The 23,662-nt window shown below is 45.2% G+C and overlaps 2 protein-coding genes across 6 annotated transcripts in view; one reads left to right on the plus strand and one right to left on the minus strand.

The window, feature by feature from the left end:
* Positions 1-23,662, plus strand: part of ralgps2 (Ral GEF with PH domain and SH3 binding motif 2) — a 72,835-nt gene that overhangs the window by 42,991 nt on the left and 6,182 nt on the right. For 3 of the 4 annotated variants that reach the window (XM_076726282.1, XM_076726284.1, XM_076726283.1), the window contains exons 10-17: positions 19,434-19,571; positions 19,949-20,039; positions 20,185-20,252; positions 20,353-20,491; positions 20,630-20,781; positions 20,880-20,934; positions 22,089-22,166; positions 23,179-23,284. In XM_076726282.1, coding sequence (XP_076582397.1) covers positions 19,434-19,571; positions 19,949-20,039; positions 20,185-20,252; positions 20,353-20,491; positions 20,630-20,781; positions 20,880-20,934; positions 22,089-22,166; positions 23,179-23,284 — 827 coding nt within the window. The remainder of the gene's footprint in view (positions 1-19,433; positions 19,572-19,948; positions 20,040-20,184; positions 20,253-20,352; positions 20,492-20,629; positions 20,782-20,879; positions 20,935-22,088; positions 22,167-23,178; positions 23,285-23,662) is intronic. The other variant, XM_076726285.1, reaches the window with a different exon arrangement.
* Positions 165-17,450, minus strand: angptl1a (angiopoietin-like 1a). 2 transcript variants are annotated; one of them, XM_076726286.1, is made up of 6 exons: positions 17,156-17,450; positions 7,166-7,414; positions 6,408-7,028; positions 3,195-3,388; positions 2,008-2,278; positions 165-1,881 (listed from the first exon to the last, which is right to left on the minus strand). In XM_076726286.1, the coding sequence occupies exons 2-6, from the start codon at positions 7,353-7,355 to the stop codon at positions 1,694-1,696; spliced, it is 1,464 nt and encodes a 487-aa protein (XP_076582401.1). In that variant the 5' UTR covers positions 7,356-7,414; positions 17,156-17,450; the 3' UTR covers positions 165-1,693. The 2 variants fall into 2 exon arrangements, with proteins under 2 accessions (XP_076582401.1, XP_076582402.1); XM_076726287.1 differs by lacking the exon at positions 17,156-17,450 and having other exon boundaries at positions 7,166-7,547.

Here is a 23,662-nt window from a genome sequence, read left to right on the forward strand (position 1 = left end):
TTCTTAAATTACTTAAATGAGATCAAAGAGAAGTGTTTTTATTTCAGATGGTTGTATCAGCCTTTACGCAGATAATTGCCTGGCACATATTTTACAGGCTGTAACGCTGTTGTTCAAGTTTTACATTCATACTGGAATCATTTTATCATTAAAATGAGCCGAGTGAAGAGTGAAAGACGGTTTAATGTTTACAAAGGAATTTAATTTGTCTTGAATGAAAACAGGTGGTGCATGTCACAGATTCTCCTTCCTCCAGTCAACGAGACATCCACTCTGGATTTGCTTGTGTCAGCCAACTGTGTGTGTGAGTGCATGTATATGTGTCCCTCTGTTCAAGTGACATTAGTGTATCTGCACAAGGGATAAAAAATATTAAGAATTGTATCGTTACAAGGGATATAAAATGGCCATGACTATAGTTACTATAAATACACTGATAAATAACAAAGAATGGCAGAGTGACAACATTGTGAACATTTGGCCTGAGTAGAATCACACCTCTTAAATTACCTTTCACAAATAAAGCCAAAGATATTTACATACCAAAGCCAGCTCAGCCACATGCACATTGGACAAGCGCATTGTTGCACAAGTTCATTTTCTGTTGGGGTCGAAGGAAACCCCAGAAGTCCAGACAAAACCCAGAAACAAGTAGACAGTAGATTTAACAAGGCCTGTCTTAATTGCTTGATTGTCAGGTATTCTAACTGGCAACACACCTTAAAATTACATCATTTTTTATGATACTAAGGTCAAACATCCCAGTACATCCAATACCCTTTGGTAAAGCCAACATTACTTTCAATAAGTCACCATTAGCTGCTCAGAAGAAATCTCATGTCTTTAGTTAAATGATCATTTCCCTTTATTACATACTGAGTTTCAACAGGAGTGAGCAAAGCCACGTTTCCATCACAGGAACTTTCCCCAGGGACTAGGAACCTTTTAAGGAAGTCAGTGCATTTCCACTGCAGGAACCAGGGTCTAAATTAAATTCCTGGGACATTTTTTTTTTTTGTCCCCGCTCGGGGGGTAGGACTTTCCAAAAGCACAGGAACTTTTGGGGATGGAGCGTACAGCGTTGAACATATCTGAGCATTTTATTTCCAGTTTGTTTTTTCGTCTTTGTGCTTCAACAGCAAAATGGAGTTACAGAAGCAAGCATACGACAGACCAGCAACGATAGTTACTGTATAATCACAAGCAAAATTGTCGTCACTTTTTCATATGTCAGCAGACTAATTTGCCTAATATCTGCAGGGCCGTAAACTGCAGTGGAAACGCAGACTGCAATGGACTAAAGGAACATTTTAGTTCCTTGAAAATAGTTCCTGGGACTGAAAGTTCAGAGCACTTTGGGTGGAAACGCAGCTTAGGATAGGACGCTTGAGAGTAATACTTAATGGTCCTGTGGAGCTTTCCCATTGCTTTCCAGATGGAAAGGCACAGGAAGGCAGTTACTGAGGGAGGGCAATAGCATCAGTCTTCATCTCAAAGTTCGAGTCAACTCCGGCCACTGCGCAGACTGCTGGAGTCTCTAGTGTCAAATGCCACTGTCTCTTCCTTCCTTTTACAAGGCACTGTTGTACGCTGGCAGGGATTCCTGGTTCTGCCTTTACAGTATTTGCTTACGGGTAGATAAAGATAAGGAAGGAAACTGAGGTGCATTTGAAGGGAACCCCAGTCCGAGGTCTCAGTCGATTGGTCGAATCATGAGGCGGGCTGACTTGAGGGAGTAGAAACCTCCTCCATACTCTGCCCAGAAGATTCCATCCTGAAATTTGCTGCGGTAAACTCCCCCGCTGTACCATACACCGTTCAGGTTGGTCTGGCCACAAGCGTTGTACCACCAGCCACCCTTATGGAAGTGGGCGCAGTTACCTAGTGGAGAGGGATACAGCATCATAAAACAAGGTGAGTGTGGTGGACAGACAGAGGAGGAGCTTGCACTCTGTGGTTTCATCACACTTATGCTAATATAAGAAATCAGAAAACATCCTCCCCTACCAGAAAATGCGTCCTTGTCACGATCGAGCGTGGTGAAATATTTGCCGTTGTGGCTGCTGAAGGAGTCCCCAGCGTTGCCCTGGTAGGTGCCGAGCCTCAGCCGATAGCCCTCGCTCTCTGACTCCACGTGGAAGCTGCTGTACTCGGCGTACACCTTCTTCCCTGTCCAGTCCTCCAGCTCTATCATCAGCTTATAGTCACCCTGTTTCCCCAGGTTGTAGATATTGTCCAGCCCAAGCCAGTGTTCACCGTCTATGTTTCCAAAGCCTTTCTGCAGGAGACAAGCACCAGAGCGTGTTCTTATGTTTTTTCAGTTGTGGTTCATGTTTAAATGTCATTGCAGACCAACGAAGTGCAGAAGTGATTTGAGTTAGTCCACTCGGTGCGTTAGCTCACTGGTGAAAGAACTTATCTCTTTTTATTCTGTGGTCAGTGGAGGCCAATCATGTCCAAAAAACACAAGCAGTAAAGCAGAGTGAGGTTATTTCTTTGCAGAGTGTTGAGTTTAAAGGAGTCTGGTGGCATATCAAGTGGAATGAAATCAAATCGGCTTCCTGTTGAGACGATAATGTGTTGTACATTTGTGATCTGTGGTTTGTCACTCGAGACGATGACTGAATGGCAGAGATGGTGGCGATTTGGCCGCGGTTAGACGGAGAGTTGAATACAGCAAACGCAGAGCTGCAGAATCACATTTCTGTCCCTGATCCAAACAGCAAGTAAATATTGAATTTTAAATCAAATTTTATGACTGAGAGGAAAACTCTTGCCTTTTACAGAGAAAACTGGAAGGCCAGTAATTTTTGTCAGGCCATTTGACTTTTTTTTATTTTTTTTTATAGAAACAGTGGCCCTTCCTCTCTGTCCGGGTGAGGATGAAACCATCATTTTCACTGAGGTTGAGCTGTATTTCCTTCTCAGCCCACCACAGATCTGATGTGCGTGTATTTGTATGTAGGTCCCTGGCTGGAGTTCTTGGCTGTGATTTCAATGAGAGTGAATCCACCGTTAAGCTGTTTACATTGACGGAGCAAGTGCTTGCTCATTGGCCCCAGAATGAACTGCTGAGACTGGGTCACAAAGGAAAAGCTTTGAATGCAGCTCTCTCATTATTTTCTCATTAAACCCTCCCTTTACCCTATCAAACCCAATGTTCCGTAGTCAATGAATGAGTTCACCAAACCTACCTTGTAGTTCTCCCAGTTCCGGAAGAAGTTAACAGAGCCATCTCTCCTCCTTTGCAACACGGTCCATCCTCCATTGTCGAGGCCATGTTCACACCAGGCTTGGATCAGCCGCTCGCTGCCGTCTGTCTTGAGCAAGTACATCCCACTGGTGGTGTGGCCCGCCTGTCGCACCTGGTAACAGTCCCTGAAGGGACCTGCAGTTGGAAAAATGGTTGATTAAAAAAGAGGAAGACCCCCAAAAACCGGGTTGAATAGAGATGTTAGTAGTGGAGCTGATTTAAAATGTTTGATATGTAAATGCAATATCACCATTTGCTTTAATAGGTGATAATACTTATTACTTCATCTCACTTCATCCAGCTACAACAATAGGTCGAGTATTAGCCTTGGGCAAAAAAAAAAAAAACGTTTAAATGAGTTATACCTGCTACTAAAAAGCAGGAAATGACCGCATAACAAGAAAGCATTAATGGCATAACTTTATCTTCTGCTACTGATTCATGATTCCTACTACAATCATCCATTGCTTGAGTTACAATCAGTTTTAGCCCCCCCCCCCCCCCCCCCCAACAAATATAACATACTGCGTCTTGAACTGAACAGCATGTCTTGTTTTTTTATTGCATATGTAGAAGTCATCATCATCAGTCTAGAGACTCTAGACAGAAGACAAGAGAAGAGGGGAGAGAAAGCTGGGAAAGATCATTTGTTAGACCCCATGGTTTGAGGGGATGTACTGCATCATTGTGGCCACATTCTTTGGAAAATATCTCCTTTAGCTCAGACCATCCAAACATCCTGCAGTCTGGAGTTACACAAACATGCATGTGCACACCTAAATTATTATGTGAATATTGACCCAGGTTTAGTCATCAAATGAAGCCGTGTGGTAGCACTGCACCCAAAGCTGAAGCTGCTCAACCGAAACCCTGCATATTTCCTCTGTTTTCCCCAGTGAGAATATGTATTAAACCAGCATGAACACCGGCATTGTGTGGGGGCCTCCAGGGCCTAAAGGTCCATGGAAGACGGTTTTCTTAGCGGAGTGTAGGAGCACATAGGGACCAGTGTAATGCCCTAACACAGATCTCTGAAACTGCCTGTCACAAGCTTGTGTTTTTCTAGTGATGAAGATACGTCTTCATCAGACCTGTCAGGGAGGGGGTTCTCTAATTTATCCCCTTTTTATTTCAGATTCTCATTAGTTTCTGCTAACAGAGTTTCAATTAGCTGAGGTTAAAAATAAATGGAGTCATGAAGCTACAGTGGATTATAAATGGCTCAACTAGACCAAACTGTAGTCAGGCAATGTGTATTTACAGGAGCAGTCAACCTACATGGAACAGGACCTATTACTGGTCTTTGCTGGCTGGGTTTTCCACTGAAGGTTTACTCATTTTCTTATTTAGACACTCACTATCTGTTGAAGAGGATGCATTCATCAATGTATATTTAACTAAATGAAAGGAAATCGTAGTGAATCTCAAATTAATTTATTACAGGAGAAGGAGAAGTACCCATCTTTATTACTAGAACTTGGGTAAATGTTTTTTAATGATGAGAGGCTGAAATATTTGGGAATGTGTTTTTCTTTTCCTGAAGAGTAAATAGTGAAAGATGATGTGTCGGCAACCAAAGCAAAAACGATCCGCATCTGGCTTTCCATTGTTTTTCTTGGTTGTCGATAAACTAGAGGTGTCCAGATTGAGAGATTTGTTTCAGTCCTAGACAAAAACGAGATTGTGGCAGTCTGTGAAAGCAGTGGCTTAATGCTGAACATTTCAACTATAATACAGATGAGGCTTGTGGAATAACCATGAGGACACTCGTCTTTTTTGTAAGTGGAGTCCTTCTACCTCCTCCAGCCTCTTCACTGCCTTGTGCTTTGTTTGTTTTTTCTGCATGATTAACATATCATTATCATTATTAGTGCTTCGTGTGGGCTGGAGGTGTTGCAAGCTCAGTGTTCTGAGGAGACCCTTGTTTCACTCAGACCGCTTTCTAGAGGATCAAGATTTGACATTTGAAAACCTTGTGACAAAACTGACAAAATCAGGCACTTTGGATTGAATATACACTTGACATTATATATAAACACTAACTGTACTGTTGAAAGACTATTAGAAAGATTACACTGTTGTATTGACATTGCAGGACCAGTAAGCTAATTTTGAATTAACAATGCCATGATTTATGAGCTAACCGTTGCACGCTAATTTGCTAAATGGTACATGCATTTTTCTCTGATGGAAAGTAGCAAGACAGTGATTATATGTTTAATTTGAGTCTTTAAGTGTCAGATTTAACCAGAGATATCAGATTTAATCAGATATGGGAGAAAGTGTTCCTCACTCTGCTCTTATACAAACCATGTGATTGTCACCTTACAACACTGAATTACTCTGCTGTCAGTATTCAAAGAGGCCTTTTTTTAGTCCCCTTCTTATCTGCAGAATGTCTGGGGGATGTTATGAATGATTTCATCTTGTCACCATCTGGTTGTATAACCCCTGTCAGCATTCCCCGCCACAGTCTAATTGCCAGTCAAAATACAACATCCCTGACCAATTTTTAGGAGCCATTTCCAAGTAGCATTCCAACCTTGCAAATTGGTTTCATATTGGAGATGATCTTGCTCAGATGTCGGAATTAGCCAATCTCTGTGAGAAACCCACAGAGGAGCCTAATCTATGTGAGAGGATTTTATCTGATTTGACAGTTTTGTCTCGGGGTCTGACACTTGGTGGACGAGTCCATCAGATGTGTGCTCTGTTTGTTCATACACTGCCCTTTATTTCTTGCACACACTGTATGTAAATCTGACTAATGCCTTGCAGTCAATATATATTCCTGTGCGCTGAAGTGTTTTTAATACTGTTCAAACAGACCTATTCCACAACCTTCTAATTTAGTACATATGCTTAGTACAGTGCAGCCAATACAGATGGCCAAGTGGGAATCATAGGAATGTATGATTTCACTACCTCTGTAGCATGCCAAGGACGAGCCAACTGTGCCTCAGCAATAAGTGTTTCGAGACATTAAGTTTTGCGGTCCTTCGCTAATTTTACTTTAGTAGTTGTGTGTACAATTAATTGGACAATTACTATGTAACTGACAAGTACTTAAAAGGACATTTTGTCGTTCTTCCTTCCCTTAAAAACTCTTTCGAGTCCTGATTATTTCACAGTATTCATAAAAATTGGTACATACCGTCAGAGGTAAGTGTTCCCTGTGGGGGTGGAGGGTCAATCCCAAGTGGGCTTGCAGTAGGGGAGTCCATGCGCGATCCTCTGGGATAGGCCCGGTTGTTATTGTCCCTCTGTATCTCATTAGTGAAACGATTGTTAACTGGGATATTCTGCGGTACCACCTGTACCAGCGGGGGAACTACGGGCAGCTCACTGCGTCCCAGTGTCCTGAGACACTGCTCCTCCAGTGCGGAGATGAGAATAGACTGATTGTTGACCACCCCGGCCATTGTGGCAAAGCGGGCCTCCAGCTCCTTGTACCTTGAAGCCAGTCGCATCATCTCAGAGGTCACATTGAGGACGCGGTTCTCCAGCTGGGCCAGCTCCAGAGAGTTGTCTCTTTTCCTGATGATCTCATGCAGCAGCTGCATATAGAGCTGGGTCACCCTGGAGTTCATGTTTCTGCTCTCCTTCCGCAGCAGCTTCATCTCATTCACCAAGTTACCATCCACATCCACCACCAGCTGCAGCGTCTCAATCTCACGCCGCTGTTTGTTGAGCACCTCCCGCACATCTGCGATGTCCATACGGGTCACTCTGTCCTTGTCTGGCTCAGGGCCTGTGGTGCTGGCACAAATTGGACCTGATGACAGACATGAATGATTTAGAAGATTACCAAGAAGCTCTTTGGATTTTTAGAAAAGCAACGGATGGCTAAATGAAGACAGACATATGATGAATAACTTAACGTTTAAGACAAGAAGAAGTGTTCCTTTGAACCTGTAATTCTCTGCTCAGGGACAAGGAAGGTGTAGGAACACTTTTTGGCATCAGGGTCGATGGGGGCTCTTTTACTCCTGTGGAGAGATGGCTCTCTGGTCCTCCGGGCTTCTCTGGAGCTTCTGCAGTGACTTTCCTCCCAGAGGGAGAGGCAGAGCAGAGCGCACAGGCTCCACATCAGCCCCTGCATTGCTGCTGCCTGGTTGGATGGATAGATGGACAGCTACTGGTTCTCCCCCCAGGGCCTCCCTGCAAGAATTCAAGATCTTGAGATTTGGGACTCTGAAACAGACACTTTATTTGTTTGTGCAGGCTCACAAAAGGAATGTAAACAGTAGAGGTGTTGATTGTATCCTGTTCCAGACCTGAGGAACCTACTGCCATGAGATTTTAATGAGAAGGTATTTGACACTTTTTCAAATATTCGCAGACAATCGGGAATAGTTGAGAAAGGTGTTCACAAAGTGTGCAGTAGCAGAGTTGTCAAGTCATTGTTCCACATAGCATTGTTTGTGTGGAAAGATTGAAAGAGAGAACACGTTTGCTTTCCAGTCCACGGGACGAGGTCTGCTTTCTGTCTCAGCCTGTTCCCCTGCTGACAGACACCCCATTTTTCTGCGTTCCTGTTGGTTTTCTTCCCTATTAAGAGTTCTGCTCTGTGCCTGCTGGCTGTGCTTTATCTTTGATACCTGCCCTTACTCTTACTTCATCTTCTTAACTCTGGAAATGAGATTATTTTTTTCTCTGGCAAACTTTCATCTTCTTGTCTTGCATAATGTCTACCTCAGGTATCTTTTTCAACTGCAGGAACAATTCCGCCAACTCTTTTTAGAAATCCAGGAACTTTTCAGCATGTTGACTACAGGAACCTTTTGTTTCTGCCCCTCCAAACACTCTGTGCCCTTAAGTATAATCAGATAACTCAGTAACTCAGGGGCTGCAGAGCTTAAGGGCTGATTTGTCCAACACAAGGTATGCGACTACTACAATCGTGGAGAGCATTCAGACTTTCAAACAACAGGCGCAGTCAATATTAGGAGAAGGATGGGAATATTCTTTTTTATGTTTACTTTAAAGTTTAAAATACTCTGTGTACAACTGCATCTTTACAACACTGATCTAAGCAACAGCTACTGATTTATTTCCTGAGTTTAAGTACTATTATTCTAAGTATTTGGTCAAAAAGGTTTCTAAGAGGGTTGAAGACCTCCCTTCCTGCTTTGAGATCTGACCTGTGTTAACAGTGTTTTCCTAGTTGCACTGCGCCCCCCCTCTCCTAAGTAAAACACATTGACCCCTGATTCCGATTCAGTTTTCTGTAGGACACGTTAGATACACTCGCTGCTCCGTGTGGCTCCATGCATCCAACAGGAACGTTTAGTGGGAGGTAGTATTTGTGTTACACTTGAAAGATTTCACAAAGGCCCTCACACAGACGGTCACTGCAGGGGTGTTAGAGGAATGCAGGAAAACAGTTTGTGCAGGCTTGTCTTCAGCCCTGCCTGATTTGAAGGGTGACCGCTGACACTTCTTTCCCTGCTGATTCTAGTTCTGCTTCTCATCAATGGATAAGCACAAAAATACACACAAACAGACGTACACACTACTCCATTTAACACTCTGGCCCGGGCCTGCGCAAGGCCAACACTGTCTAGCCCTTCTTATCCACTCCATCACTCTCCAGTCAGTCGATACTCAGTGCCACATCATTAAGTCTTACCTCCACCCTGAAACTCAGGCCCTGTGTGTCTCCCATATGACGCCATTGTGGTTCTTCAGGAATTCTGGCAATTCTGTCACTTGGAGCAGTGTCGAGAGGGGGACAGGATTACAGCTAGCAGCTAGCAGATTTGTAGTGTGTGCACGCACTCTTGCCGATAATGTGTAAGCTCTATGTCCACATATATGATTGAGCACTGTGTGTGCATGACTATCCAGAGACATTATTCATTTTCATCGTTGTGCGTTTTTCCAGCAGCCGGTGCGCCTGACAGCACAACCAGGTACTGTATCCTTGCTGACCTCAGTGAGAGCTGCTAATGACTTTAACAGCAGCATCAGCAGTATCACTTCTCATGTGTGTCTTCTCTTCCAAACTATGACTGGCTTTCCACCATCGCTTTGAGCTCCATTAAGTGTCCTTATTCAGCATCATCTACAGTCAGCTACATGCTCCCTAAGCGTGAACAGGACGGGCAACGCTGCAGCTCATCCATCAGCTATCGCCTCCCTCATTTCCCGTCTCTTTCTTGTCATCCTTTTCCTTCTTTGCCCTTCTTTCTGACTCTCTCCTGTCTTCTGGAGCCTGGTTTCCTCTGGAGTTGCGGTTCTGAGAACGAGGGGCATGGTCTCTTTCAGGGAACCACAGCATATCAAAGACATTCCAGGGAACGTGGATCGGTCACCAGTGTGTCGTGAAGGTACAAGGTTTACAGCGTTTCCTCAGAAAAGGTAGAGCGGCTCCTTTTTTCTACCGCAACAAACCAAAACTAAACACTGCTGAAGTGTTTGGGGACTTGTATCTATTGAGCAGAAAACATAAAGCGCTCACCTCTGGGAGTAATTCATTATGCATGCAGATATGCCATCACATACTGTGGTTGCAGTCTGTGTATTTTTGTTGAAGACTGGAATTTGGATTTCTTTCTGCCAGCTGAGAGTTTGACCTAGACATGACGAAGGAACAGTTTTAATATATCACATTTGTACCTGTATCTGGGCAGCTGTTCTACTTGACCAACTGCAGTATATTGGTTCAGCAGACATGGACTGGGTCATTTTTCCACCAATGGCTCATATCCATAACAGTCCAGTCCATACATACCTGACTAAAGCTTGCATGGATGTTTCTCAACGGACTGCACTTAAACCTGGCCAGATTGACTATGGCTTTAACTTACAATGGAAACATTTCCTTAATATATGTATGTGCATTTTTCTGACAAGTTGATAGAAGTTCAGTGCACCACAGCACATGCACCATGTGTATTTTATTTCCATTCACTGGACAAAGACAGAAGTTTACGTTTGGCTCACTTGTGCAAGTACTGCACGTCTGCGGTAATGCGCCTTAGCATGAATGAACAATGTTCCCTCACATGTTCCTAAATCTTGAGTATAATTTAGCTGGAAATGCATTGTGAGGTGCTTCAGAGAAATGTTGCTTATAGTCAGAACCTACAAGAGCACAGAGCTATTGTGCATGGATACTACAGAGACCAAACAATGGCAGGAGATGAAGCGCGGCAGGCTGAAACAAAGCACAAAGATTTAAAAGGATAGCACAGACAGTATTAGATTAAAGATGGAAGAGACTAATATTGGTAGAAAGTGGGTCATGGCCCTTCCTCCCTTCCTGACCAGGCATCATGAACATAACTTGAGGCAGAGCCGCTCTTAGATGAATTATTCATGTTCCTTTTTTGACAAATTTTCACCCTTTTCTCTGCCTGTTTCTTTCCATTTAATTACTTTGCTCTCTGTGTAAACCTCTCCTCCTAACTTTCCTTCCATTTTTGGATGCTTTTCTCCCTCTTTGATTTCTCTGTTTTGTGTTCCTTGCCCTCTTTTCTCTTCAGGGCTTTTTGTTACAGCTAAATCACTTAAGCAGCAGATTGCAGAGGCGTATGAAAGTCATGGACTCTAAGCAGTACAGCAAATAATAATGATTGAAACTAATTTTCTCCTTAATATAAATGGGATTTATTAAATTTCTTGTTGGCTCAGCTGTACCAAAAACAGCTCTTGTATTCCATAACATTTGTGTGAAACCAGTGTGAGGTAGAGAGGATTGGCAGCGGGCCTCTAATTCCACCTTCCTTATATTTTGGCAACAGTATGAGCTTCGTAAGTCCTCCTAAGGGCACTGCGGGGTCCTCACCCCACTTATAGTTATTAACAGTCAGGAGACGTATGACAGTGGCTTTCTAATTGTCCTCGCTCCCCGCTGTCTGTCTCTGTCTGAGGTATGGTTTCATTTGTTTTCATGGTTTTTAATGGAACAGTCTAAGGATAGATGACATTTATATGTCACTGACTTCCTTTGCTCCTCTTACCACACGCCCCTTCATCCAACTGGGAAACATTTTCAGTTGAAAAAGACACAATCATGTTACTGTTGAAGCCCATTAAACTGACTCCGTCATCTTCTATAGGCAAACTATCAAATGGACCATATGCTGTACGCCTGCAGGTCTTGCTGTACTGTATATTTTGCTTGTGGTTTTGTTCTCATTGTTTGTTGTCTCATTACAGGTTAAGGTTGTGCTGTTTTACAGCTCTTTGAGTTGAGCAGTAGAGGCCTGAGGCTTTGGTTTATTTATCTAATAATAGTTAGAGAACTTAGTGCTGTGCTGACATATACCTGGACTGCTTTATGCCACAAATGCACACAAGGTTATTTTTCTCCACACATGCACCCATATTTGCACACACATAAAAAGTGCTAAGTGCTGTCAGCTATGCCCCTGGCTTTGCTCACTGTGATCATCAGCTCGGCGGTGCTGTCCCGTGTTGTTGGTTGACTCAATAAAGCCCACAGCTGACTAACTATTTCCGATTTGGTTTGGCTTTCTTTGATAGTGTTCACCCCACACGCACTCTGGAGGTGTGTGTATACAGCGCAGACACCGGCTTTCGTCTGCCCTGGTTTTCGGTGTAGGAGTTGGTGTTGTACACGAATGGTGATTAGCTTTGTGCTTGAGTAAGAAACATAAATACCTCTTTTCTGCATGTTGTCAGAGAGGAAATGACCAGAGAGCTCATTAAGCAAGGCTGCTGCTTATGTTACTGCCAGACAGGAACAATTTGTTTTGCCGTGTTGGTTAAACAGCATAATGGATGTTGGTTGTTTCCTCAGAAAGACAGCCATATGTCACACTTGTGGCTTCAGGTTACTCTGTGTGTATTGGCACAAACCCTCCTGGAAGCAGACATCATGTTGTGATCCGAGCCAAGGCGAACTGCTTCATAAACAACTGGTATAAACTGATTCCATGGAAAGTTGGCTCGCTGCAGGTGTCTCTTTGGGATGAATCCCATTAAAGCCACTATCATACAGTATTTATTGTACTTGTAACACAGTCAGTTTCCAGTTTATGAGGTAGACCCAACTAAAACTAATGCAGTGCAATGCAACAGTCCTGCAGTAAATCCACCTTCAAAACCACAAAGTACATCCTCCAGAATGACCTTACGCCTCTCAACACCTCTCTTAATCAGTTTCAACAAAAGCTGAACTTCATGACCGTGGTGAAGGTAGACTTCATTGTGAGTGTGTACATCATAAATAACAGAGTCTAAGAAGACAGTAGCACAGAAAGTCAGATAATCACACTTGTCTCTCCTGGTGCTTTGCGCTATATAAATACAAGCTGGAAGAATCTCTTGTGACGATCTGCTAGTACATTTGGTAGAGTGCACTGGACTGTTCATGCATGTATGTAGGTAAGAAACATGAACTAGAGCTCATGAGAGTGTGAAATTAAGATTCAGGCTGTTTTCCTGCCAGACCTGTCTTTTGACTGACTGTTGTGTGGGTTTCACAGCTCCTGGTCACAGTGTGTCTCCTGCAGTGATTTACCAGTTCTGATGTGTCACTCTGTAGGCTGATGGATTGCAGCTCAACAAACGGGGGAGAAAGACTTGGACAAAATGTATTTAGATTTCATAGCCAGTGTATTTCCCAGTCTCAAAATCCCCAACTTCCACTCCCCCATCTGGTCCTCAGACTTTCCCACAGTCAGTCCAAAATGCCCTAAAACACACAACACATCATCACTGGTCAGAAGAAAGAGAGAAAAGTAAAATCAAAAGGGGATGAGCGGAGGAGAGGAGAGGGTTTGGATTCGGAGAGTAGCGACAATAAACAGCAGCACTGTTTTACATGACAACATGGAGCTGAGCCAGCTCTGCTGTTGGTGCACAGCCAGAGACTGACTTCCTCCCAGCATCCCCTCCATACATGATGTCACCAGCCACCGCTTCTGTCAACGGAGCCGAGTGACATGGCCACTCACACGCTCAAAGACACATATTCACTTAGTGCTCGCGAAAACAATTGATTCCAGAGCCACGGGTGGGAAACGGCACAGAAACCATCTAACTAGATTGAAATAAAGGGTCCAATTGAAAAGAGAGCAAAGAAATAGCAAAGATGTGAGGTTATCAAGGACAGGGGGTGGAGAGGTGCACGCAGCGTGAGTGGAGGAGCAGTAAAAGTACTGACATTATGAAACACAGCGAAAACTAAACAACAGCACAAAATGGTAAAAACGGTGCAAACCACAACAAGGAAGATCATAAAAGCCTCATCAACAAAACTGAAGAAAGCATACAGAGATTAAATACTGCTACCAGTGCCATAGGAAACACGCTGTGGCACAGTATTAATGGTGTTGTTTTATATCTCCTCATTAAACAGCACATACTGGAAATATTTAAAGGCAAATCAAGGCAGATAAAAAGAGCTAGAATAGGATTTTCTCTGCATGTATAACTTGAGCTTGTAATTGGGGCTGGAGCCTCAGCCTCCCTCCAGAGGTAAAAAAAAAAAAAATGAAGGATGAGGTGGAAAAACGAAGACGCTGTGTTAGATTAAGTGGGTGTATTTAGGAAGACATTAGCCTGTGGTTAGAATAAAACCAACCCAATAAAAACCCCCAGAAGTGGCTCTGGCTTCTTACTTTCTAGCTACTGACTTGTCCACCTTCATGACGCTATATTGCTGAGAAGAGAGCCCCCAAAACTCCCTGAGGCCCCACGGCGCCCATCTGTTTTCCCTCTTCTATAGTGAAACTCTAAACATGTGGGCTGATGTTGGGGTCAGAGGTCTATATGTGGGATTAGGGTGCAGCCCCACCCTTCCTCTAACCCCCCCCAACCCTGCAATCAATCGGCCTTTGTGGAAAACAGGTTCCCCCTCTTCCTCCTTTGGCACAACACACACATAAATGCACAAACACACCATTCTTATGCTGGGGGTATCCAGGGGGACAGTTCACATGAGGCCGTCCCTCTCCATCTGTCATACCGTGTCAAGATAAGGACTGTCAACCCTCCAACACCCTCCTCCATCACTCCACGACACTCCTGCTCTCACCTCCCCCCCTCCATCGCAGAAGCCTGCCGCTCGCCACCAACGCAACCCTCCTTCATCGCGCACGCTCGCATTGATGTGTGCAGGCGTAATTATTAATTCTTGCAAAACAAAATCCCAGCAGGTGACATCATCTGTGCCTATCCCAGTCATTTATCACCCAGGCTGACAGATGAGCTGTTACCTTGCCCGCTCAGGTGGCGTTTCTGATTAAATTAAACTGGTAAAGTGATGCTTGGCTTTGAGCGAACGCGTGCTGCCGCTAAGGTTTCGGGCATTAGAGCAGAGCTGAAGGAGGGTCAGGGGAGAGAGGAGAGCCAGGAGGCGCGACTGTAAAAATGTTACAGCATTTATATAAATGTTTGGCTGGACGGGGTAAATTTTCAGATTTAGGAGATTACTCGCAGCCACTCATGCTCTTTTCTTGGTTTTATATCTCCTCTGAGGCACACCTCACCTTAAGCTCATACCTCCACATGCTTTCTATTAGTTGAATCAGCGAGGAAGAACACGGAAATTCACACACACACACACACAGCAGTATACACTCATCGCCCACTGGCTCTACTTGGTTGCATGCCTCCTCTTCTGTTGTGTGCTTGTCCGCCCTCCTGGCTGACCTCTTCCTTCCTATGGTGACCTGTCCATTCAACTGTGTCCAAGCTCTCATTAGGGGGATTCTAAATGAGCTTCACGCTGCAGCCAGAGACTTTTCTCTGAATTCTTCCACATTCTTTTTTTTTTTCCTCCCCACAGTTGTTGTAATTTTTGTTATTCTTCAGGAGCGCTACAGGCAGCCCTGTGGCTCGTAATGTCGGTTCGAGTTTGAAGAATGTGTCCGGCTTGTTCGGCTGTGGTTGGTTAACCGCACGTGGTCACCGCAGCCAAAGAGCGGACCAGTGTGTGTTATCAGTGTCTGCTTCTATGTGTTTTACTGATAAGATCAGCTGGGCTGTCCACTACGAATCTGCGTCTGTGAAGGGTTCACACACAGCCTTCGGTCAAATACTGAGATACGATTGGCCACATGCCCATCACCCAGAAACCACATTCGGCTGGTGCTGGCTAAGTGAGCCATCAATCTCCTGCTGAGTTACAACATAGTCTGTGACGGGACGGCTCGGGGAGGGCAGCAGTTTACTGGCTCTGACAGCCTACCGCGCACTACCTCACCGCGATTTATTGGCTTGTCTCGGGAGTTTTAAAAACTCTAAGTAGGAAAGACATCAAAAAGAAAGTCTGTTGTGTTTTACAGTCTGGTGTGAGGGTCAGGAGAGTGGTTAGTTTGTGTGGATTGGTTGTAATGACCCGTTTAAGGCCAGTCCACCATGCACCCGGGTTCAGGTGAACCTGAGGGCCAAGCACTGCCGCTCCAGCACGGAATGTTCTGGATGTTTCTCAGGCAGCTGCTCCCTCCTTCTCTTTGTCTTTTTTAGATTTCTTTCTTCCTTTCCAGGCTGACTTATTGGAGGTATTGATATGATGATTTATTGCTCCACGGGAAAAACCAGCAAGCTCATGAAATGTTTGCTTAGTCCTTTGCCATTCCCTCATTTTTTGCCTTCCTCCTCAAGGCTTTGTGAAGCTCTGAGTGTGTGTTTGTGTGTGTGTGTCTCTGTGTGTGTGTGTGTGTGTGTGTGTGTGTGTGTGTGTGTGTGTGTCTCTGTGTGTGTGTGCTCAGCACTGTCCTCTCCTCTCGTTTACAACATTCACAGATGTGGCTTTTTGTAGAGAACAGAATATTTTCCACAGATCCCACCAACAGACCAGGACATAAGTGAAAACATTTGGTGATAATTGTGAGTTAGTGATATGGAAGTGCACCAGATTGATGTTGTTAGTGTTCAAAGCTTTTGCTATCATGGCAAGGTTGCAACTGAGCTGTCTTGTAGACGGGGTGCGTTTGATAGAGGATGTGGTTACGGTTGGATTATACTGCATCATCGTTATTTTTCCCCCTAACACAACCTCGTGAAAGAGACTCGTCCTCTCTCAGAAACTTTTCAAACTACAATGTCTTTTCTGTGCGTCTCCACATGTGATCTCACGACCCCCGTATGTAACGAGGAGAAGCATGTGCTGAGAGACATGTCGCCACCTTGTTAGGTGTAATATTACTGACATAACCCCCGATTCCACCAGGTTAGCTCCATCCCTGCACCCCCCTCCCGGGCTCAGATGGTGCTGTATTAGGAAACCAAAAGCCAAAAAAAATAAACAAGCCTGGCTCTGGAGCTCAAATCTCTCCATCTGATCAGATCAGCCTCCCTCAAGTGTTTCGCTGGAATGCCCTACTTTTCTTTTCTCTTTCTCTCTCTGCTCTGCTGCCCTCTTTGGCTTTCTGTTTCTCTTCAGGTCAGGCGCAGTGTAATTTTTAAATCAGGTTTAAGGCGGGGGTGTTTCTCCATGTTACATCTAAAAGAAACCACTGATGAAAAAGTCTTTTTCTTATGTTGTTCTATTAAAACGTCCCCTCAGCACAATGGAAATGCAAAAATCACCACCCGCTGTCCTAGAATTCATCCCTGTGTTTTGCCTACACTCGTGGCATCCCACACATCCCTGACCTGGTCTCCCATACAGCAGGTCGCTCAGGGCAGCCCGTACAGTAGGTGTTGAATGTATGCACATGTACAGTTCTCGGCGTGCTGTACGCAGTATATCCCAGGCCTCAGACTCCAGAGGAAAGGCAAAAAAAAAGCGTTGCTAAATGTTTCTGTCTGCAGCCGGAGCCTCCAGTCACGAAACGTCCTAACCTCTTCAACCTCTCAGCCAGAGCTCTCACAGCTGCTCTGACACACACACACACACACACACACACTGTCATGCCGGCACACACACACACACACGCACACACACTCCAAAAAACAAACTTTGAAACAGAAGGAAATTACCTTTTTGTTACCAGCAGTGGGGGTGTGTTTCCTGCAGTTATAGTTTCACGTGTGTCTTGTATTGTGTCTTCACCGGGCTGCAGTGCTCAGGACTCATCTCTGTCTCTCTGTCCCTCTTTGTCCCAGTCCTCTGAGGTGCTCCACTCACTCCTTCTGTCCTGCAGCTGAAAATCACAATATAAGCTCTCTTTCTGCCAAGGCCCCACTTCCCCAAAGATGTGCTCCTCCCTGTGGACTCAGCTGTCCCGGGGCTCAGGCTGGGGCATGGTTCAATAGCCGGCCACTTCAACAGACTGAGCTCTGACGACTGATGCCTTGAGTTTTTCACAAAGGATGGGGGAGACCAGAAGGAGGGGAGGGAAGGAGGAAGAGAGGGGAGGAGAAGGGGGATGAGGGTGTGGGAGTTTGAGATTGCCTTTTTTTTTTTTCTTCCTCTGTTTTTTTGGGAGTGGCCCGGCCTACTTCTGATGTCACTCTGATGGAAAAAAAGACAGAAAAAGAGAATAACAGAGCTGCCTCATTAAGTTTCCCATCCTCAACAATGACCTTCATGGTTCTTGTGTAGAAGAAGTGAGTCGAGTGGAAGGAAAGGAGGCCTGCTTGACTTCAGAAGTGTTTTCGCTGAGTCTGAGGCGCAGACACAAGCTGCTTTGACCCCTTTCTTCTTTGATTACAACCGGCAGTTCCCCTCCCCTTTTGCTTTCTCCTTTCGCAGTAGGAAGAGCTGATTGTAATGCTGCTGAGGTTTCTGAGCAGCTTCCTGTAGAGCTTCAGCTGTGTCGAGCAGGAGAAAAAGGAAGGCACACAAAACTGGTTTGTCCCTGGAGCAAAATCCTCCAGGTGTAGCCTGAGCTTGTCTGCTCTTTTCTTGCTCCTTATCACCGCTGTCATTTGTTTTAGTGTGTGAGACATGCACAGATGTGTTTTTTCTGCGCTGAAATACTTGGAAGATCTCATTCAGATAAGCGGTTAAAGGAGCAGATAGAAGATGATGTTTTCACCATACTTTGTGACCACATTTCCTCCCCCCCTACCCTCACGTTTCTCATTCGAGCCTCTTTTCATACAAGTTTTGCCACATGTTAATGCATACAAAGCGCCTATGCATTCTAACCACAGGTCCTCTGAGCATGCATCGGGCTGTGGGTGTTCCAGACAGTATGGATTTGTGCATGACTAACTGCTGTTATCCCTGACAAGCTCTCAGAAGAGCGGCTACAGCGGTTAAGCCTCCAGGATCCCTCTCTTCCTCCTCTTCTCCCCATCTCTCAGTTTTCCCCCTTTACAGCTGCGTCTCCAAACGCTTGTAAGTGCGACTAATGCTCGCAGCTTCTCTCTCTGATTCTAATCAGATGGTGTTGTGTTGGTGTGTTTGTATGCTATCATTAAAGCAAGGTTATGGCCCTTTTATCTACTGGATCTGGTCCTGCAGTACTGTTTTCGTTGCTCATTTGTGCATCTGTGTTTAGACTCTGCATGCAGTGATGTGTGTATGTGTGTGTGTGTGCACATCTGTGAGTCGAACACAGTTTTAGGAAGGTGGGGTATGGGGGTGTCATGTTAGTCTACTGTGTGATAACTTTTCTTACATCTGCACTCAATCTCGACGCTGGCGTGTGAGAGAAACATTGAGCAAGAGAGAGAGGAGAATTTAAGGAAAGGCACATCATCGGTTCACTTCTGAAGCTTGTTAATCTCCATTTTCAGAATAGTGGGAAGCTGCTAGTGGGTGTTTCTCTGAATGTTAATATTTATGTAATGAGGGATTATGATCCTCTGCTCTGCTCCTCAGGTCTGCCAAAAAGAGGCAAGGAGAGAGCAAACGGGGAGGAAAGAGAAGTGGCCTTGAGTTGGAAAGGCTGAGGAGAATCAGTCATCCACTCAAGACACTTATTTAGATCCATGGGAGTTTGTGCAGGGTTCTTACTCCCCTCTGTTTCGGCCCTTGTGATATGAAACAAGCGGTGTGTGATTACCAGCTGGTCTCCACATCAACAAATCCGCAGCTGCATTGCACCATGTATTTGTGGAAATCTGGCCCTTTTACGATGTCCAGCCTTGATTGCGTCTGCGTGTTTGCTTTCTAATAAGCGGGCAGGAAAAGCCTCATGCTCCCCGGTGGTGTTGAATGTTTAACACCTCCCACAGATGGACGCTGTCCTCATTCGGCTCGCTCCGGGGCCCTCGACTCGCTAAAGGCTGACAGCATGAGGGAAGGGGTTTGCGTTTCTCCTGATATGATGTGACACATCTTTTCCTGTCTGCTGCTTCATTTCAGGGATGTACCTGTCCGATCTGACGTATATAGACTCGGCCTACCCCTCCACGGGCAGCATATTGGAGAACGAACAGAGATCAAACCTGATGAATAACATACTCAGAATCATATCGGACCTGCAGAGATCCTGTACCTACGGTGAGCTTCGACACACACACACACACACACACAGTCGCACATTCACTCATGGGATGGCAGTATGGGATAGAAGTATCTGAGGAACTCCTCAGTGTGCTCTGAGAGAAAAATTAATTGCCTGCTATTTTGATATTTGATTAATAATTTCAGTCAAGTTTTCCAGGTTTCCAGCTTCTTAAATGTAAGGGATTTCTGAAAATACATGAATAGTTTTTGGGTTTTGGACTGCTGGTTGCCCAAAAGAAGCAGTTTGAAGACTTGTGAAGAGCATTTTTCATGTGACATCTTACAGCCTAAACGACTGATCGATTGATTGTGGCAGCCCTGCATGGGATCACATGAACACGCTTATGCTAATGTTTGTCTGCCTCTTTCAGATATACCAGTGTTGCCTCATGTACAGAAGTATCTCAACTCAGTCAGGTATATCGAGGAGCTGCAGAAGTTTGTGGAGGACGACAATTACAAGTAAGAAACAAAACTCCCAGAATACACTGCAGATACAAACAGCAACCGGTGACCAACTCAGACAGCTCCATGTACTTATTAATGTGATGAGAAAATCACAGAGGATGATTTCAAGCTGATGGATCCGTCACTGTTCTTTATTTAGGTTGTCACAGAAGATTGAGCCAGGCACCAGCACACCGCGAGCAAACGCCTCCAAAGAGGATCTTGTCGGTGAGTCGGATGTAAAGTGTTGAATCAAACCCGTTTTTATCATCTCTCTCTGTTCTTCCTGACTTATAAATCTGCCCTTCCCTCCCACGCTTACCTACAGGCCAGGAAGCATCAGCATCTCCTCTCTGCGGCCGTAAATGTACGATAGCAGCTGAAGGCACCAAAGTCCCGGCCACGCCGCCCTCGCCCAGGAACCTGCTGCCGTACGGACACAGGAAGTGCCACAGCCTGGGCTACAAGTCAGTTTTTGTGTTAGATGAAGATGAGGGCTTGAAAAACATTTAGAAAACTGTGCTGTGAAGTAAAAATACTTACCTCTTTGTTTTTGTCCTTCACGCCTTATCTCTCTGCCCCTGCTGTGCTCTGTGCTCACGTAGTTTTATCCATAAGATGAATACCGTGGAGTTTAAAAGCGCTACGTTCCCCAACGCTGGTTCTCGCCATCTGCTGGACGACAGCGTGATGGAGAGCCACAGTCCCACCCGTGGACAAGCAGAGAGCTCGACTCTGTCCAGCGGTATTTCACTCGGTGAGACATACGCATGTATTCATCTGACCGTGACGCACAGTTCATATCTTCAGTGTCATCTTGTGTAATTTTTGGTGATGATTTGTATCTGTGTCCAGGGAGCAGCGAGGGCTCTGAGCTCAGTGAAGAGGTGTCTTGGCCAGCGTTTGAGAGGTAAGGCTATTACGTCCGTGTCTGCTGTGCTTTTTTCATCACATCCACATGCAGGATCATAAAAATACCCCCATCCCAGATGTGAAGATGTGATTGTATAATTTTCAAAGCTCTGGCCTGGTCAAGACACTGTTATGCAAAATGATCTGCCATTAAAACTCACACACAAAAGCCCTGCCCAGCCTTGCTTTTAGCCTTGCAGCCAGGGCCCCGTCATGCCTCATCCTTCCACCGCTGCTCTCCGATGCTTCTGCTCCCCCGGCAGCCTGAAATCTATGAAACCCTTAGTATTCAAATCCCCCAATCAGTAGTCCCACCGTGCCAACAAGTGTGGACACTCACAAAATCTGACATTAAGATTCACAGCTCGAGATTCAACTGACCTGAAAATCATCTAAACCTTATTTCCTGAATTTCTTTTTTTTGTTTAAAGGAGCAATATGTAGGAAGTTTTTAACAACAGTTATCAAGAGAAAGTGAAGAAATAACAGTTGTGACATTATGTCAAAGACATCTGTGTATTGTGTTGCAGATATATCTGCTGAAGCTAGCATGCTAACCAGCTAGCCTCAGTCTGTCCTGTGTTGTAATACCACTTTGTGCCTCAAGAGGTGATAGTGAGTTACTGTATTGTCCAGAGTGTCCTCAGTCCGATAACACCAAAGTGGTTTTCTTGCTGGGTTTGGCTCCTGGTACCCTGGGGCTGACCCCACCGTAACTCCTGCTCTGTTGCCTGCTTCGCCTGCTCCGGTTCTGGTGGCCATTCCGACGCTTCTCTCCACCAGCATCCCCTGCTGACTCCCTCCCCCTCCCCCTGCCCCAGGCCTGTAAACCCCCTCTTCTCTGTGGTCAAAGCTCCTGTCCTAAGTGTATACACCAGCACTCCCAGTCCGTGTAGAGTCGGCTAATACGACCGCTAGCTGAATTCGACAGGTGGCAGATTCTTACATATTGCACCTTTAAGCTCTTGAATGACCCTGTAAACACACCTCCATCAATAACTCCTCTAACCAAATGGCCGCTCCTCCATCCAGCCCTAACCCATTTAATTTGAAGGGAAAAACAACACACACCAAAAAAAGGAAAAACACCCACAAAGCCTTAACAGTGTCCCGTGCCCCCTATCCTATCCTGTCTTATCCTATTCTGAACAGGAGTCGGTTCTATCACTCTCTGGGCCCAGTGACCCGTGTGGCCCGCATCCCGTACAGAGGAGTCCTGAGGCCCAGCAGGTACACACGTCCCGACCGGAAACCAGCCTAACCTCAACCAAACCCTCTCTTATCCTCACTTCACACCCCTCAGTTCTTTGCAGGGGCTGCTGCGTGCTGGTGCTTAGAGAGAGAGAGAGAGAGAGAGAGAGTGTGTGTGTGTGTGTGTGTGTGTGTGTGTGTGTGTGTGTCTGTGTGTGTGGTGCTGGGATAATCTGTGGTGGGAAATGTGTGTGCGTGTTGGTGAAAATCACGAATCAGGTGAAAGGCAAAGGATCGATTTGGGGTCATGATTCTTCATCCTTCGCTGCGCACAATCAGTCTATGATCTGCCTTTTCGCTCTCTTAAATTTCTTGCATGTCTGCCTCACACACACACACACACACAGAGTTCATAGTCAACCTAGGCTTCTTCTTGTGATAAGTTTCCAAGATATTTCACAGCTTGGAGCTAAAAATGAGTTTCCACAGTCACACTCAGCTCCATGTGTTACTGGAAAGAAACTGTTACATCCTCATTCCTGAGGCAGAGAGGAACAGACTTCAGGTTTATTAAAGCCAATTCTCATGGACGTTGCATATTAAACATCCCTTGCGGTCAGGGATGGGTCTCTCTCTCCCTCTCTCTCTCTTTCTCTCTTTCTCTCTCTCTCTCTCTCTCCCCCTCTCTCCCTCGTTCTTTCCACCAGGCTTCACTGGGCTCCTGCACTGGGCTTCCTGTTCTGATCCTCCAGACAGACAATCTGCACACCACCTTGTCCGTCTCTGCTCTCCTCTCTGCAGATACCAGTGTTAAGATTTATATCTGTGACATTCACCTCTGTGCAAGCAAGACAGAAATAGATGTAGTTAGAAAAAAGAAAGAAGGACTTTCATCAAGCAGAGTTCACGGTGGCTTTGCAGATTGCGTCTGCCTTTTACTACTACTTCATCTCTGATTTGATCTGATGTGTGGATGCATGAGAACACGCATGTTTTCCTGCGTGTGTGTTTGTGTGTACAGCTCGTAATGTTCGTCTCTGTCCTGTTGTAGCTCGGCGGAGTCAGAGGAGCTCGCAGTGCACTTGTATCCCGGAGCAGTCACAGTGCAGGGGGTGTTGAGGCGGAAGACTGTGCTCAAGGAGGGCAAGAAACCAACAGTGAGAACACCACATTCACTCTCATGTGTACAAATAGGAAATAACCGCACACACGTGTTTGTGTCCATGTGCTGTTCATACACATATACCTACCTACGACTACACAGGAGCAGATGGGCAATAAATGCTGTCTGCCGAGTGCAGATAGGACCTCAGAGACTCCTAAACGTGCAGAACATCGCTGTTTCTGTCTGTTTCTTATACTCACTGTAATTTTCTTCCCTTTTGCATCCCCCCCCCCCACTGCTTTTGTTTGCCTTGTGCCGCTTAAACCATTTTTATATTTGTACTGGGATTATCCTATTCTGTTCTGGCGGGAAACAAATCTGCAGCTCCTTATGCAGTTGAAGCTGCCATAGCTAGTCCGGGTGATTTACG

This window comes from Chaetodon auriga, chromosome 3 (genome assembly GCF_051107435.1).
Source record: "Chaetodon auriga isolate fChaAug3 chromosome 3, fChaAug3.hap1, whole genome shotgun sequence".
NCBI lineage: Eukaryota > Metazoa > Chordata > Actinopteri > Chaetodontiformes > Chaetodontidae > Chaetodon > Chaetodon auriga.